This window comes from Pelophylax lessonae (assembly GCF_965119305.1).
Source record: "Pelophylax lessonae genome assembly, chromosome: 3".
In the NCBI taxonomy this organism is placed as follows: domain Eukaryota; kingdom Metazoa; phylum Chordata; class Amphibia; order Anura; family Ranidae; genus Pelophylax; species Pelophylax lessonae.
This window is the reverse complement of record NC_138770.1, coordinates 308,058,173-308,075,283: the sequence shown is the minus strand read 5'-3', so window position 1 is coordinate 308,075,283 and position 17,111 is coordinate 308,058,173. Positions and strand designations below refer to the sequence as shown.

The 17,111-nt window shown below is 42.9% G+C and overlaps 1 protein-coding gene across 1 annotated transcript in view; it reads right to left on the bottom strand.

The window, feature by feature from the left end:
• Positions 1–6,141: 6,141 nt before the first annotated feature.
• The window catches only part of LOC309551535 (deoxyribodipyrimidine photo-lyase-like), a 47,156-nt gene continuing 36,186 nt past the window's right edge, over positions 6,142–17,111 (bottom strand). Inside the window, exon 10 of the mRNA XM_082252159.1 lies at positions 6,142–6,330. Coding sequence (XP_082108285.1) covers positions 6,179–6,330 — 152 coding nt within the window. The 3' untranslated portion in view covers positions 6,142–6,178. The remainder of the gene's footprint in view (positions 6,331–17,111) is intronic.

Genomic DNA, 17,111 nt, shown 5'->3' with positions numbered 1-17,111 from the left:
AGTTTTGGAATGAAGCTCCCTGACTATGACAAAGATGGGTACATTAGCCACACACATCTTTGCTGTTTGGCCCGTCTCCTGTTGTGGAACTGTATGTCACACTCCACTAGATTTGAAATTATTTTTCTGGAATAAAGGATGTGTTGGATTTCCATGGGGTTTGGGGACGGCTTGTTAGGAACAAATGGTGGAATGATCTGTAGGCTTGGTTATATTGCTGTTCCTGTCCAAAATGGTGGTAAATCAAGTGTCTCACCTCAGGGGGTGAGGAGGCAACCAGGTCGTCCACCTATATAAACAAGTTTCAAGATTGACAAAACAACAGTCACACTTGTACTGCACTGCTTCTGTTCTTTTATCCAAAAAAAAAAAAAAAAAAAAGGGATATGTGTTGCCTCTACAAAAAAATGTGTATTTGTTTCGCTCTTGTGACTTTTATGAGCTTAACAATACTGAACGTTCCAGTTCGTTACCATATTATGGTATTCATTTCGGCATGTTAAAATGTGTAGTGCAGAGAGCACACAAGAGCCCACCAGGTGACTTTATCTCACGTGGTACTTGCCTTCATCCTGGTTGCTCTCAGTTTATCTATTACTTTTACTGTTCAGTCTTAAAGCTTTTCAGCACACTTCTAGACACAGGTTGCATCGTCCTGCCGTCACCCTACAGCTACAAGGATTCAATGGTTGAAATATGATTCTGAAAGGTCTGACCTTCCTTTTCCAGTCTTGTTGGTTGAACTAAAAAAAAAAAATAACAAACTGACAAAGACTAAGTGGCCTTTGGGGCAGCTGACAGTCTCCACGTGTATTGCACTAATGTACTAATTGATTGTATACCCAGCCACAGTATTGATTTGTCCAAAGTGTTGAACATTGTTATTGTGTACTCATGTTATTTAAGTATAGGCACTTTCCTAATTCTCTGTTAATGTGATTTATTTAGCTGGAGCTAAGATGATATGTAAATGAGCTACTACTGGAATGTAATATGGCACAGGTGAGGTGTCCTTCACACGTTCTAATTTTTGGCAGCTCATGGACACTATCCTCCTGTGCCTGTTTTTTGTCATCTACTACCTCTCTGCACTTACACTGGACTGATTCGTCTTGGTGTGAAGGTGCTAATGCAGAGTTCTTCTAATGTTTGTATATTTTTCTTTTTTTTGTGTTCATATAGCAATATATTCATAAGCTAACACTGATGCTGATCATTGTATGCACAAAATTTGTTTTAATGCAATATGGTCATTCACTAGCCACAGCGGATATTATTTTAAAAGATGACCCCCATATCTAAACTTGTAATCTGCCACTTTCAGTGAAATCTTGGTCAAATAGTATTGTTTTCATGTCACAAATAAAAAATTAAGTGTCTACATGTTTGATATTAAACAATACCCTGGTATTCCACTTGGAAAAAAGACTGTTCCCTTCTCAACTGGCATTGTGAGTGCACCACCCTTTGAGAGATGCTCAACATGCTTCAAATCTCTCCATATTTGTGCACTAGACACTTGTGAAAGCTCGGGTGGGCTATATCATGCTACCACTGCTTGTTGGTTGAAAGGGGAGGTGATTGTAGCAGACGTTTTTATCTGGTACAGCACACATTATATATATATATATATATATATATATATATATAATCTTTTTAAAGGGATTTGTCCATTTTAGATTTTTTTTTCCCAGTAGATGTTTTTTAAATATATATATATTTTAAGATTTGTCTAAGGTTGAACCTAAGGCTTGCTGTAATCACTTGTTTATGGCAGCATTCACTTGTAAAACAAAACGTTTTTATGCAGTACAATTTTGGGGTGATTGGTCCTTATTTCAAGTGATTCTCAAGTTTAACAGCAGCATCTTTTAGACTGTAATTTTCCTGTCGGAGATTTACTAAAAACTGTGCACACAGAATCTAGTGCAGCTGTGCATAGTAACCAATCAGCTTCTAGTTTTAATTGTCAAAGCTAAATCGAACAAGCTGAAGTTAGATGCTGTTTGGTTACTATGCACAGATGCCATGTGCATCAGTTTTTTTTTTTTTTTTAGTAAATCTTCCCCTGTATGTTAAGTGATCATTTGTAATATAACAATTCTCAGAAATTATAAAGTAAGGGGTTTTTTTTTTTTTGGGAGTAGTAATTGGGCCAAAACAATGTTACAAAGACATGAGATCATTGCCCCCTCCAGCCATATTTGTTCACTATCCTCTGTCTTCAGGTAGTTTAAATCTCAAATGTATGTTTGTTTTTTTTAATCGTGAAAATCAACCAAATATTTCCCTGATTTTTTTTTTTTTTTTTTTTTAACAAAAAAGGTTAAATAAGGGCCCCCCAATTGTTTTTCATGGTAGCTGCTAGTTGTATAGAAGCATTATTATCCATACTAACTGTATTATGGATTTTTTTAATTTACTGCTTTTTTTTTTTTTACATATCTCCCAACTGCAAGAACCTAAATTAAAAAAGGAAAAGTAGCTGGTTTAAAACTTATGTTTATTAGAGGAACATCTTGAAAATTTAAACGAATATAATTTTTGGTGGCATTTAGTGTTAACTAGCCTGGCTTTTATAATTCCTTAAACGCACTTTTCAGCTTAGTGCTACTGCTGTAAATTATGCTGCAATGGTTATGTAGAGGTCCTTACATGTCCTATGGCATCAGCCTGATGAGATGTTTCTAAGATTATTCAGAATTCACTGGCAGAGGTATTTCAGCTGCTTCAATCAGCTTTTGCATTCTCCTAGATTTGTGGAAACCCAATGAAGTAAACAAAGGCCCATCGATACTAGAAACAAACAAAGATAAAATTCCCAGTTCAATTTGCCAACCAGTCTGCTTACCAACCAAATTGGCCTGTCTAACAGTTTGCGTCAATACAGGGGTTTAGTTAGCACACATTTGCGAACGCATGTGAAAGCTGCAGGGCCACGTCAAGGCTCCCTGTTACCTGCAGTCCTAACTCTAATGAATTTTAAAGAGTCTCCACAGTGGGAGCACATGCAAGCTAATGGATAGATAGGGGGCAGGTGAGCCTGGAGGTGGCCCATCCCTCCTGAAAGGTAATTGGGGGCATAATGGAAGCCCAGCTGATAGTATTACAGCAAAGGCACCCAGTATGTCCACTCACCAGTACACATATACAACAAAGAAAATGGCCTCTGCCCCCACCTATAACTGGCCTTCATAGCAAAGAACACATGGAAGGGCAACGCACATGAAACAAACAAAGATAAAATTCCCAGTTCAATTTGCCAACCAGTCTGCTTACCAACCAAATTGGCCTGTCTAACAGTTTGCGTCAATACAGGGGTTTAGTTAGCCCCAAAAGTCACAGGACATTTTGGCCTTGTACACATAGGGGTGGATTTGCTAAAACTGGTGCACTTTTGAACAGAAACCAATCAACTTCTAACAAAACCTGGAAGCTGATTGGTTACTTTTACATCTGCACCAGATTTTGTGTGCTCCAGTTTTAGTAAAATCCCTATCATGGACTTCAGCTTGTTTGCCAATAATAAGCTTTAGCCTATAAAGCAACCATCTCCTTGAGTCTGGGGATGTTGACAGTGCTGGATTTTACTTTGTTAGAAGGCATCGCTGCTTGAACATTCCTAAAAACTTTTTAGCAGCTTGCTTAAAGCATAGCATTCCCATTATGATCTGTGTTGGAGCTGAACAGTGCTTCAAAAATACTTTGTACACTGCTCTTATCCAAGCTGAAGAATACATAAGGGTTATTTAAGCAGCACTTCAGAAATCTGCACAATAGAATTTAATATAAATGTAAGTTTAACACCACATTCTCAACCCAAATGGCTTTACTTTGTTCGGTTTTCTTAAAATGGGACATAGTAAAATAATTCTAGTTTCCAGAGGCCAGAATGCACACTCTGCTCACACACTTTCCTTATTCCATACAATGCTGCTTTGGGCTCCAGCTAAATAAATCAGCGCATCAGTTTAAGTGGCGACATCATTTTTTTCATTGTATATGTGTGGTGAATCTTCTGTAAATACTAATTGTTCTATTGTGTTATGATGCTTCCATGTCTGTTTCACAGTTTCTTTAACTGCATCTGTAAATCCGTCCATAATAAAATGTATAACTCAAAGAAGTCTTTTTTTTTTTTTTTTTTTTTAAGAAATTACTTGTTCAGCTATAAAAAGTGAAAGTAGAGATTTATTGGTAGGCATGTACACAAACCCATATACACAGACAGGAAGAACAGAGCAAAAGCATCCTGTTCATCTGGCGAGATAAACGAAATGCAGCATGGTTCATGTTTGCTTGCTGGGTGAAGTAGGATTAGGATTCTTCCTGGAACCTAGTGTATTACAGTTCCAAGGAGGTCAATGGAGTATGCCTAAACTACAATGTCATTGTAATTTGGTTTACCTTCTTTCATTCTGGTACTTTTGCCCGGTACACACGAACTGAATAACAGCTGGTTCAACAAACTGGCTGATATTCAGCGCGTGTGTAAAGCAGCCTATCCAACAGAAGCTGGCCAAACGGACATGGCAGAAAAACATTTGCCGACAGGCAATCCTATCAGATCACAATAGTTCAGTGGGGGATTTCATTGTACTAAAATTGCATCGTTGGTACATCGACCTCCACCCAAGCTGCTTTTTTTTTTTTTTATCATGCAGCCCAGCAAAAAAAAAAAAAAACACGTACCGGGCATTAGGGAAGTAATCAAAACACCCTTCAAGGAGAAATAGAGTAACTACCGGGCCTGTCCATTGTTTCTGTGCTTGAAGAACCGGAGTGGATATACTGAAGACAAAATAATATGTTCATTTTGCAAGTAAATTTTCCATTAGCTTAGTGAATGAAGTGAAGCTCTGCTGACTTCAAACATGTGAAAGCAAGTAAAGACCTAGTTTGTGACCGGAAATGTTTTATACCAGACCATTAGTTCATCCACTTCTGGGGCTGGCTCACCCTATTCTTTGTTTCCATCCCTGAACATCAGAAAGTATCCCGAGTGGACCTCTTATTTTAAAATCTACGCAGCAACAGATAAAATTACACATAGCATGCTGTACTTGACATGAAAGTATAACACCTACAGATATTTATTACCCCTTCAGAGATCACACTTCTGTAACAATCTCTGTACAGGCATTATGTAGGGTCAGCATCTACTTGGACTGAGATGCATCTCATTAATCACAATCCTGTAAATCATGGTGCCAGGCCAGTTTTTGGCATGAGTACAAATATCTGATTAAAAAAAAAAAAAAAAATAGTCCTTACAATAACCTTTTTGACTTTGTACGTTATTAAAAGCTGCAATGTTGTCCTGACCACAATTAGAAAGGAGAATGCCAACATTTTAACATAGGTGAAGTCCCATACCTGGAATGGTTGCTTTACAGTATTTTTATTTTGTGATATAGCATGAATTTGATCCAGTAATGTTTCCTGAATAGCATTAATATATTTTAATTCATTTGACATTGTTCTTTAAGGCTGAACACTTTTTTTTTTTTTTGGATCTTCAAAAAAAAAAATAAAATACAAAGGATAAAACCTACTTTGCATGCAGCACCAAATGCAAATCAAAAAGTAGAGAGGACATCATCACTGTGCTGTATTGAGCACAGCTGTGGGAGGGACCCAGGAGATCTACTTACTACAGCAGGGGGCAGATACAAGACCAGTCACCCAGCACAAGGGTGCAGCAAGGGCAGAAGTTGTTTCATGATGGATTACTGCACTGATGTGGAATAATAGGACACCAAGATTCCACTAAGTATACATATGGCTCTTGAATTTGGACATTTCCATTGTAATAAACCCATTAATACAAACAATGTAAAGAAAAAAACAACGCGTACAAGCTACTGCTTTATATATTTTATGAAAAAAGCTTTGTAACAAGCAGAATGATAGAAAAAGTACAAACATGCTATTAACTATACATTGTAACAGACAACTTGTAAACAGATTTTTACAAAAGTTTTAAATGTGCACTCCAAGTAGTAGATGTATTGTATACATTCCTGATCTTATATTTAATAAGAGATAATGCTATTAGAAAGTTCTGAGGAAGACATACAGTATTGTCTTAGGAAGAAGGCAGTGAGCTCCCCAAATGGACCAACAGTACAGCAAATATTTTCCTGAGTATGTGCGATACTTTACAACATTTAGGGCATTAAGCAAATTTATTGGGATGATAGCGTCGTTCAAACTGAGCCACATCAAATTTCCTCTTGCATCCTTGATAGTTCATGAATCGGATTTTGCCGAAAACAGCTCTCTCTGCCCAGCCCTGATCATGAATTCCACAAATCGACCACATACAGCCTGTAGAAGAAATGTGTTAAATCATAGAATATGGAAAGTCATACAACTCAGCCATCGCTTTTACCAACATTGTACTGAAAAGGTAATTTTAAACACAAATTACAAGGAGTAAAGGATGACAGAGGAAGTATTTCAACTTGAGGATGTCCAAAAAAAAAAAAAGTCACCTGAACGACCAGATGTCTAAAGCTGCCATCAGTCATGGCCACACCTCAGCCTAGTAGTAAATACGTGAGAACATAAGACCAATTGATAGCCTTGCATTAGGAAATTGATGCTTACTGCCTGAAGAGCAAGAATACTCACATACCCAGTAGGGGAAAAGGAGGAAAAAACAAACCTAAGACTTTAAGCTTGCAGCTGGTCTACCTGAACTAGCTAGAATGGTGTAGTGAAAACACCAAATCAACCTACAAGGTTCAACCAGGAAGACCATAAGAGAAAAATCAGTAGATGAGAGGTAAAGGCACAAGTTTGAACCATAGTTAAACAGAAAAGACGCACTCCTATAAAAGCTGGAGCCAGACAGATGAACAATGTCCTAGTTGAAGAAAACAACAACTGCCCCAAGTCACAAAATAGCGTAGGCCTCAACCCACAGGTTATAAGCATGGAAAGGCTGTGTGGATAGAAACTCATCTTGCAGAGGTGATGACTACCAGAAAAAAATAAAGTGGGTTAACCACTTAAGCCCCGGAGGATTTGGCTGCTCAAAACCAGGGGCTATTTTGCGATTCGGCACTGCGTGACTTTAATGGACAATTGCGCGGTCATTTGCGGCTGTACCCAAATGAAATGGACGTCCTTTTTTCCCCACAAAGAGCTTTCTTTTGGTGGTATTTGATCAATTGTGCGATTTTTACTTTTTGCGCTATAAACAAAAAAAGAGCGACAATTTTGAAAAAATAATATTTTTCACATTTTTTTTTATGAAATTCCCCAAAAAAAAAAAAAATGTAAAAATCAAAATTTAACATTTTAGGCCAATTTATTTTCTGCTACATATGTTTGGTTAAAAAAAAAAAAAAAAAAAAAAAAAAAAAAATCGCAATAAGCGTACTTTGATTGGTTTGCGCAAAAGTTATTGCGTTTACTATCTAAGGAAAACATTTTTGTCATTTTTTTTAACGAGTAATGGCGGCGATCTGCGATTTTTTTTTTTTTTTGCAGGACTGCGACATTGCGGCGGACAGATCGGACCCTTGACTGACAGTTTTGACACTTTTGGGGAGGACCAGTCACATTACTACAGTAATCAGTGCTATACATATGCACTGTTACTGTAAAAATGACACTGGCAGGGAAGGGGTTAACTTTATTAGTGATCAAGGGGTTAAGTGTGTCCCTAGGGGCGTGCTTCTAACTGTAAAGGGGCGTGGCTTTTGATGTAACCACAGAGACATACGATCCTACATAGCAGGAACGTATGATCTCTGCAGTTACACCAGGGAGAATGACAGCCGGCTTTGTTTACATTAGTCGCCTGCCTTTCTCCCTCTGCAGCAGGCGATCGCGAGTGGCTGGCGGACATCCGAGCCGCCGGCCACTCACACGGGGATGCCAGTGAACGAGCGGGGGCTGGAGTGCGCCTCTGGCGGAGTGCGCTCACCCCCCTATTGGCTCGCAGGCGAGTGACGTACCCATACGTCACTTTGCCTGCACAGGGCTGACCGCCGCAGTATATGTACTTGCGGCGGTGGGCAAGTGGTTAACCAAGGATAGATCCCCATGATGTCACGAAAAAAAAAAAAAAAAAACAGGGTAAGGTACATGAGAACTCATACAAGGATTAAGAGGAGGAATAAACAATAATATACCGTACTTAAAATATCGCAAGGAAGAACCCAGATTTAAAAGTGTTGAAAACCAGATTCTAGTCCTAGAATCACAACAGACTGCTGGAAATCCATCCTACAATTGAAGGATCACAGATTTAGGAGATGCTTCTACCACCCTAAATTCAAGAACGTTTAGGAGCCCACAGAGTTATAGTAACCAGGTCAGATGAGGAAATGCAGGAGGAAAAGCCTTGATCCAGGCAAATAGATCCCACAGTGTGACCAGAGCATCCATGGCTACCACTGGAGCTGAACGACGCCTGAACTGATGGATAAGGATGTGAGATTGGATAGCCTGAATAGTCTTCTAGGAAAGAAAACTGTCTGCAGGCGATGAGACAATTTCAGCACAGATTCCCGAAGATTAAGGACCCAAATAAATCAAGTCTTTTGGACAATCAGATAGGACAGTGTCCAGCAAAGCCAATGCCAACTGTGTAATTCTCCGGAAGTTGCCTAAGTATCCCACAATAGGGATGCCATAAGAATGAATACAGCCAACACCTTGAAGAACTGGAAGTGCAGGGAAAAGACTCAAATGTCAGAGCTGTATGCACTTGAACATGTAGGTTTGGATCTTGACCGATTGGTGGCCCTGAAAGAATAGAGGTCGGGCTTCTAATCTGTTCAATTACACAAGGAGAAGGCGAGGAGCCAAAGAAGAAATGGACAATGAACGTTCAGTTTGTATTAATCTCTGCATCTAAATACCTGGAGTGGGATCTATTCAGGCATCTGCAAAGTTGTTAATGAAGGCTTTTTTGAGGGTTTAGCAGGCTTTTTACCCCAGTTTTTGCAGGTGACCAGCACCTAGTTTTGGAGGCCTAACCATGTATACTACAGGGGTAAATAAATGAAAGGAAGAAGAGCCGGTCTAAAGAGATGTTATCCGTCAAAGACCAAGCTGGTTAGGAGCTCTATGAATATAGTCCACTTAAAAGCCCCTGCAGTCAGAGCCATTCATGTACTGGGTGATTTGGACTGCAAAATTCTGTATGATTGTAGTACAGGCCCTGGGTTGACAAGACCGGCAGGGCTAGGAAGGACTCCAAAGACTAGACCCTATGAGCTGAGGGCAACAGGATTCCAGCTTGCAGGTGCTGGAAGGCACGGAACAAACCGTGAGACAGATCTTCAGTCATCCTGCTTTATGGTCCCTGGTTCTACAGGCATGTCTGGACCAGTGTTTGACTCCCAGCACTATCGAGGACCAGGTTTCTCCCATTTCTATCATATTTCCAATGGCCTTTTACGCCCCACCCACTATTTGTTCTGCTGTGACTTTGTTGGATCTGAATCTGGTTCTTCCTGTGTTTCAGAAACTGCCCTTTAAACCTCAGAGACATTTCTCCCCACAGTCATCTACAAGGTGTCTGGCAGTGCAGCCATTACCTGTGTGGCAAGTATCTGAATTGGTAGCTTTATCCTGTAAGGAACCCTTTCTAGTTTTGAGATCCAGGACTTCCTTCTTGCCTGAAAGGTAGTTTCTGCCTTTCAACTTAAACAGAACACTTCTTCCCTCTGTCTCGCTCCACTTTATGGAAAGGAAACTTTCCTCCATTGCCTGGATGTGGTTTAGGCTGTGAGACTCTACTACTGCTTCTTTCAGGAAAATGGATTCTCGGTCATCCCAGATGGACCCCAGAAAGGTGCTCCAATTTCTCATTCCACAATCTCTAGGTGGCCTATGCTTTATCCAAGCTTAAGGTTCCAAGAATCAAAATTTCACCTTTTCCTGTCAAGGCACACACTTATTAGATCTTTGAGTGCTTCTTGGGCTTTCTGGCACCAAGCAATGTTGTTCTATAAATTCTACCAGAATGCCAACTGTGGATGTAAGGTAATTCAGGAGACTCTTTGAGCTGCAGCCAGTTCCTGTTTTATGTGCTATTTTTTCAGGTCTTTTACTTTTGCTTGTGCTGCCCAGCCATCAGTTGGACTGCTTTTGGATGTTCCAAAAAGGTGAAAGACTTCCTATGTTCCTCAGTGAAAGAGAAAAGAAATAAGATTCTTGTAGTTGCCCCCTTTTTTTTGGAGTTCAATCAATTTCCAACCCTCTGTTTATGATCATGCTTTCTACCATCTATACCCCTCAATTTCCAACCCTCTGTTTATGATCATGCTTTCTACCATCTATACCCCTCAATGAACACATCTTATTCAGTTGAATTCCAGCCATAACTTTTAGTTTTATTCGTTTTTACTGCTGTCTCTGCCCCTTTTTGGATGGTTTCTTTTCATTTTTTTTCCTTTATGTATTGTTAGGAGATGAATGCATTAAAAAGATAAACAAAGGGTGGAAGGATCCGAATCCCTGTCATTGCTCCTCATTGAAGAGCTTTCTTCCCATTCCCTGTACAGGCAATGGGCATAAGAGAGGACAGAAAGTAGGGGCAAATCTCTTTTACCACTTCCTAACCATTTATGTATGCATGCAAGGAAGTGGTGATATCTGGATGATGGCTGCAGCTACAGTCATCAACCCAATACCATTCTTAACTACTTGCCTTCTGTGCACTTAAACACCCTTCCCATCCAGGCCAATTTTCAGCTTTCAGCGCTGTCACACTTTGAATGACAATTGCGCGGTCATGCTACACTGTACCCATTTGAAATTTTTATCATTTTTTTCACACAAATAGAGCTTTCTTTTGGTGGTATTTAATCATCTCTGGGTTTTTTATTTTTTACAAAAAAAAGAATAAAGACAAAAAATTTTGAAAAAAAAAAAAAGTTTTTCTTATTTTCTGCGAGTAAATTTTGATAATAAATTTTTCTCCTTCACTGATGTGCGCTGATGAGGCGGCACTGATGGGCACTGATAGGCTGCACTGATGGGCACTGATGAGGTGGCACTTATGGGCACTGATGAGGAGGTACTAATATGCCGCACTGATGAGCACTGATAGGCGGCACTGATAGGCGGCACTGCTGGGCACTGAGAGGTGGCACTGCTGGGCACTGAGAGGTGACACTGAGAGGCGGCACTGATAGGCGGCACTGATGGGCACTGGCGGATGGCACTGGACACTGACGGGTGGCACTGATGGGCAGCACCATCAGTGCCCACACTCAGTGCCCATAGTGCTGCCAGTCAGTGCTCATCAGTGCCTAGATGAGCAGGCACTGATGGGCACTGACTAGCAGCACTATGGGCACTGATTGTGGGCATTGATGGGGGGCACTGATGGCGGGCACTGTGGGCACTGATGGGGGGCACTGTGTGTATGTTTTTACCTTGTGTAATCAGGGCACTGGTGATCGGTGCCCTGATTACATTCTCCTGTGTCCCCGGCGCTGTGAGGCTTCCCCTCCTTCCTCACACTGCAGGCTCCATGTGAGGAAGGAGCGCCGGCGATGAGAGATGATCTCATATGTTTACATATGAGATCATCGCTCATTGGACGGCCAGATCACGTGGTGAATGGCCGCTGTGATTGGCCATTCACCACGATCTGTGATCGGCCGTGTCCAAGGGACACGGCCGACACAGATTTTCCCCGCAGCGCGCTCGCGGGAGCGCGCTGGGGGCGTGTCACTGGGAGGCCGTTTAAAAACGGCCTCCCGAAAATTCGAGTCCGCGCTGCAGCCGTATATAGGCTGTAGCGCGGATGGGTAGTGGTTAAAGCGGTGTTCCAGCCTCCCCCTCCAAAAATTAAAAGTCAGCAGCTACACATACTGTAGCTTCCGACTTTTAATATTAGGACACTTACCTGTCCTGGAGTCCAGCGATGTTGGCATCCACTCCATGCCCAAGAATGTTAAGGCACAGTGCTGGAAAATAATGGTGACCACACAAAATAGACACTTTTGGCCCCCAATTTGGACATGTTCACTCAGGGGTGTACTCCCCTGTTGTTGCCAGCGGTTTAGACATTAATGGCTGTGTTATTTTGAGGGGACAGCAAATTGACACTGTTATACAAGCTATACACTCACTACTTTACATTGTAGCAAAGTGTCATTTCTTCAGTGTTGTAAAATGAAAAGTTTGTATATATATATATATATATATATATATATATATATATATATATATATATATATATATATATATTTTATAGGGCTGGGCGATTTTGCCAAAAAAAAAAATCTTCGATTTTTAAAGAAAAATTCGAGTTTCGATTCGATTTTTTTTCCAATGCACTTAATGACTGCAGACATCAGATATAGTGTCAAAAGTGCAACTTTATTGCTATTTTAACTCCTCAAGAGTTAAAATGCGTAGAATTTTTTGACTGTGTTGTTCTTTTTTTTTTTTTTTTTTTTTAAAGAAATATTTATTGATTTTTCAGCAATTTACAAATTATACAACATTCCACTCAAAAACACGAGTGTAAAAGTAACACAGTAGAACATGTGTGGTATACAGTGGGTGGAGTAATGGCCCATACAACTGAAATCAAAGCAAATGAACCGAGGTGTCAAGAGACCATAACTAATGTCAGCCAAGAGAGAAGGGAGGGAGGGGAGGGGGGGGGAGGGGGGGGGGAGTGGGAGAGGCGAGAGCAGAGTGAATGCCCTGCGGGGAGAGGGAACAAGCGGGGTATAGCAGTAGAACTGGAAGAGAGGGAAAGGAAGGAGGAGGAACATGGGGGGTAAGGAAAGGAGGGAGGGGTGATCAGGTTAGCAGACATATCAGTATCAAAGAGTTATCTAGGTATATCACATATGTTTGATGACCAACTACAGCCAGAGGGGTGAAAAAGAGGGGGGAAACAAGGACAAGGCTAGATGATCTTTCAGCAGGTAGTAATAGTATAGGGTAATTGAAACCATCTACATAATCCAGGAGGAGGGGGGGGGGGGAGAAGTGGGAGTCAAGGGAGTATACTAGTGAGCCGTATCAGCCTCTAAGGTAAATGGAGGTGGAGAAGTGTTCGGGTGGAAAAGGACCAAGTACGCCTGCCATTTCCTCCAGAACTTAATTTGGTTGGACTTGAACACAGACAGGTCCAGACGATCCTTGGTAAGCAGGCTATCCAAGTCCGATTGTAGCTCTTTCACAGTGGGTGGGGAGGGGGATATCCAGTGTCTGAGAATAGTCCTACGGGCAAGCATTAGGCACGTAGAGATCCAGGCTTTATGGGCAAGCAGTATAGACGCCTGGGTTTTATCATGTGTGACATAAGCAAGCGGAGGGTTATTGTCCAAAAGTCCAAACAACAGTGGAAGGGGATTTTTCGTGGGTTGGAGGCCCGTGACCCTATGTATCAGAAGTTCCACACTGTTCCAGAAGGAAGACACAATCGGGCAACTCCACAGCCGGTGGTGTAACGTAGGGCGGTGCGCTGAGCACCAGGAGCATCCTTGGAATGGAATATGCAGGGGAGAGGACGAGAAAGGAGAGTAGGCATGGTGGAGTATTTTCAATTGCTGCTCCCTCCAAAATTCGTTAGTGTTGAAGGCACATGTGGTGATATACCCCGCTATCAAGAGCCGCTTGGAGCCAGTAATATTCAGGGCCTTGTCCCATGAAGATTTGGTGAAGTCCGGTCGTGTGTCCAGTATTGTGGCCTGAAGAGGACGGTAGACGTGGGCGAGTTTAGAATGTTCCACAGATAGGATGGTATCCAAGATGGAAGGCAGGAATCGCTTTGATCTGTCCCTGCACAAAGCCATGGCATGGGAGGTGACCTGACGTATATGTAGGAAATGGTGAACAGGGAGTTTATACAGGTGTTGCAGGTCTTCGAAGGGGAGAGGTGCACCCGTCTTTGAGTCAAATAATTGAGCAAAAGTCCTTAGTCCTTCCTGGGCCCAGGTGGAGTAGACGCTTTCCAGTTCCATTGAGCACAGGGACGGGTTTCCCGCTATAGGGAGATGTTGGGATATGTACTGCGGCAGACCCAACTTTTTCCTAATCTCCCTCCAAGCCACAAGAGTATCTCGGAACAAGATATTTGACCTGAGATCCGGGGGAAGATCCCGTAGTTTGCTATGCAGGAGCCCTGCTAGGGAAAAAGGGACCGGGATTTGTGATTCCAAAGAAAAATTTGAGAACCTAGAAGACCCCTTTAGCCAATCCATACCCACTCTCAACAGGCAAGATAAATTGTACAGTCTAATATCGGGTAGGTTTGCGCCCCCAAGTGACTTGGGGGGGTATAGTTTGGGGAGAGAGATCCTTGACCTTTTGGTTTTCCACAAGAACCTGGAAAGGGATTTGTGTAAGGTGTTAATGTCAGTGTGTCTAATAAGCAGTGGAAGTGTCTGCATGAGGTATAACACTTTAGGGAACGTGACCATTTTATAGAGGTGACACCTGCCTAGGAGAGACAACGGAAGGGAGACCCAATTATCTAGTTCTACAGCCAGTTTCGCTATCAATGGGGTATAGTTTAATCGGTACAGGGAGTCGGGTGATTTACCTATATGAATACCCAAGTACTTAATACTGGTTTTGGCAATGGCAAAGGGGGATTTCGAGGTCCACCCCAGAGAGCGCAGTTGGCCGAGAGGAAGTATTTCACTCTTCGTGTAGTTGATTCGCAGACCTGAGCACAATTTAAATCTATCGAATATATCCTTGACATGGTGCATGTCTCGTTCCGGGTCGGAGGTGAACAATAGAATATCATCTGCGAATAGGGTAGATTTAATTTCCTCTCGACCAATCCGAATGCCCTTCAGGGGGGAAATAAAGGACAAGTGTCTGGAGAGGGGTTCTAAAGCTAAATTGAACAATAGTGGGGAGAGGGGGCAGCCCTGCCTGGTCCCCCTGTGCAGGGGGATGGGTTCTGATATAATATTAGAGGTTACAACATTAGCCGTAGGGGATGCATACATCGCCGATATGAGGTGGAGAAAGGGGCCTGAGAAGCCGAATTTTTGGAGGGCCAGGCGTAGCCACTGGAAACTAACATTGTCGAATGCCTTTTCGGCATCCAACGTGATATAGCATAGTTGTTAGAGGGGTCGGCTCGTGCTTGCGCCAATACTGCCAGGACCTTGCGAATGTTAGACGTCGCAGAGCGCCCCTTGGTAAAACCCGCCTGGGATGGATGGAGGAGAGATGGCATGACCACGGCCAATCTGGAGGCTATAATTTTCGATAAAAGTTTAGCATCTAGGTTGATGAGTGAAATCGGGCGATAGGAGCCCGGCTCCGTAGCAACCTTTCCAGGTTTCGGGATGAGCTTTATGAAAGCCTGCGAGCCCGTGGGCATGTACCTCCCTCCATCCATGATATGTTGAAAGACATTAGTCAACGTGGGGGTAAGCAAGGATTTGGTCAGCTTGTAAAACTCGGACGTGTACCCGTCCGGTCCGGGGGCCTTGCCAGGGGATAGGGATGCAACGAAAGACATTACCTCCTCAGTGGTGAGGGGCGCATTCAGGGCAGACAATTGATCTGACGTTACCCGTGGAAGATGAACCTCCTCTAGAAATTTATTGGCTTCCTCGACATTTATCGGATCAGGGCCATATAGCTTAGCATAAAATTGCTGCATGACAGAGTTAATCCCTTTCGGGGTGTCAATTAATGCCCCCGACTGGTCTTTGAGGGAGGTGATATGGGTTGGAGTGAAGGGGCCCCTGCACAAACGGGCCAGAAGTTTGCCAGACTTATTGCCGTACTTATGGTATTGGAGATCTTGGACAGAGCGATGGAATTGTTCGTGTGCCATTGCCCACTCATCAAAGCAACGCTTAGCTTCCTTCCAGCGGGCTCTGCGGGCAGGAGTATCTTGCTGCAGGAGTTCGGAATGGGCAGAGCGCAAGTTGGCGCTAGCGGTCTGATATTTAGTCTCCGCAGTCCGCTTGTATGCCGATGCAAAAGCGATGATTCTGCCCCTAAGGACAGCTTTTCCGGTCTCCCACAGCAAGACAGGGTCAGATGAGTGAGATTCATTATCACGCAGGAATTCTTCCCAGGTGCGGGTCAGGATCGACAAGATGTCAGCGTTATTAGCAAGATAAGACGGAAATCTCCAGGGTGTACGGGCAGAGGGCGATTCTGACAAGGACAGGTCGACCAAAAGGGGGGAGTGGTCAGAGATTACCAGATCGGAGATTGAAGGGTCGTGCAGCGTAGGAAGGATGGGTGCGGTGCAAAGGAAATAATCTATGCGTGAAAACGTGCCATGGGGGGAGGAATAGAAGGTATATTCTTTGTCTGTGGGGTGCGCTAGGCGCCACACATCAGTCAAATGAAGACTGTCAGCAAACGCCGACAGCGTAATGCCTGAGGAATGGGCATGGGGGACACCTGCAGGTGACTTCAGTGACCTATCTTCTGTAGGGTTCATGACCACGTTGAAGTCGCCACCAACCAACAGGGGGAGGTGGGCGTATGGGGCCAGTACGCCCGTGAGGGTATGGAAGAAGGCGTGCGTCGGAGGTGTGGGGGCATACACGTTGGACAGGATGATGTCCTTAGGGCCATGGGATAATTTAAGGACCTGTATCCTGCCCTGGTCATCGGTGTATAGGGGGGTGCAATCATGTGTAAGGCGTTTATGTATCAATATGAGAACACCAGCTTTACCTTTGGGCGCAGTCGAGCCATAGACTCGGCCCACCCAAAGCTTGCGCATACGTTCGATATCGGCTGAGGAAAGGTGGGTTTCCTGCAACATGGCGATGTCGGCTTTGAGACGCTTTAACTGCCTAAGGATAGCCATGCGCTTATTAGGCGATCGAAGGCCCTTGACATTCCAGGAGACTATCCGGAGATTAAGGGGGATCATAAGGAAGAGACCTTACAATATGGATTGATAAGGTGGCGGGAGGGGAGAGGGTAAGCCACTGGCTGTATGTGGCAGTACAAAAGCACTTAAGGGTGATATACCATGTCCCTGGTGAGGTGAGTATGGATACGGCCCTAACCTGGCCTAAGGAAGCTGGAACAGGGGTAAACCAGCAATAACATAGTGAATAGTAATACATCACAACACACAAGAGTATAAGCATTGACTTCTCTTTTTTCCACATGAGACT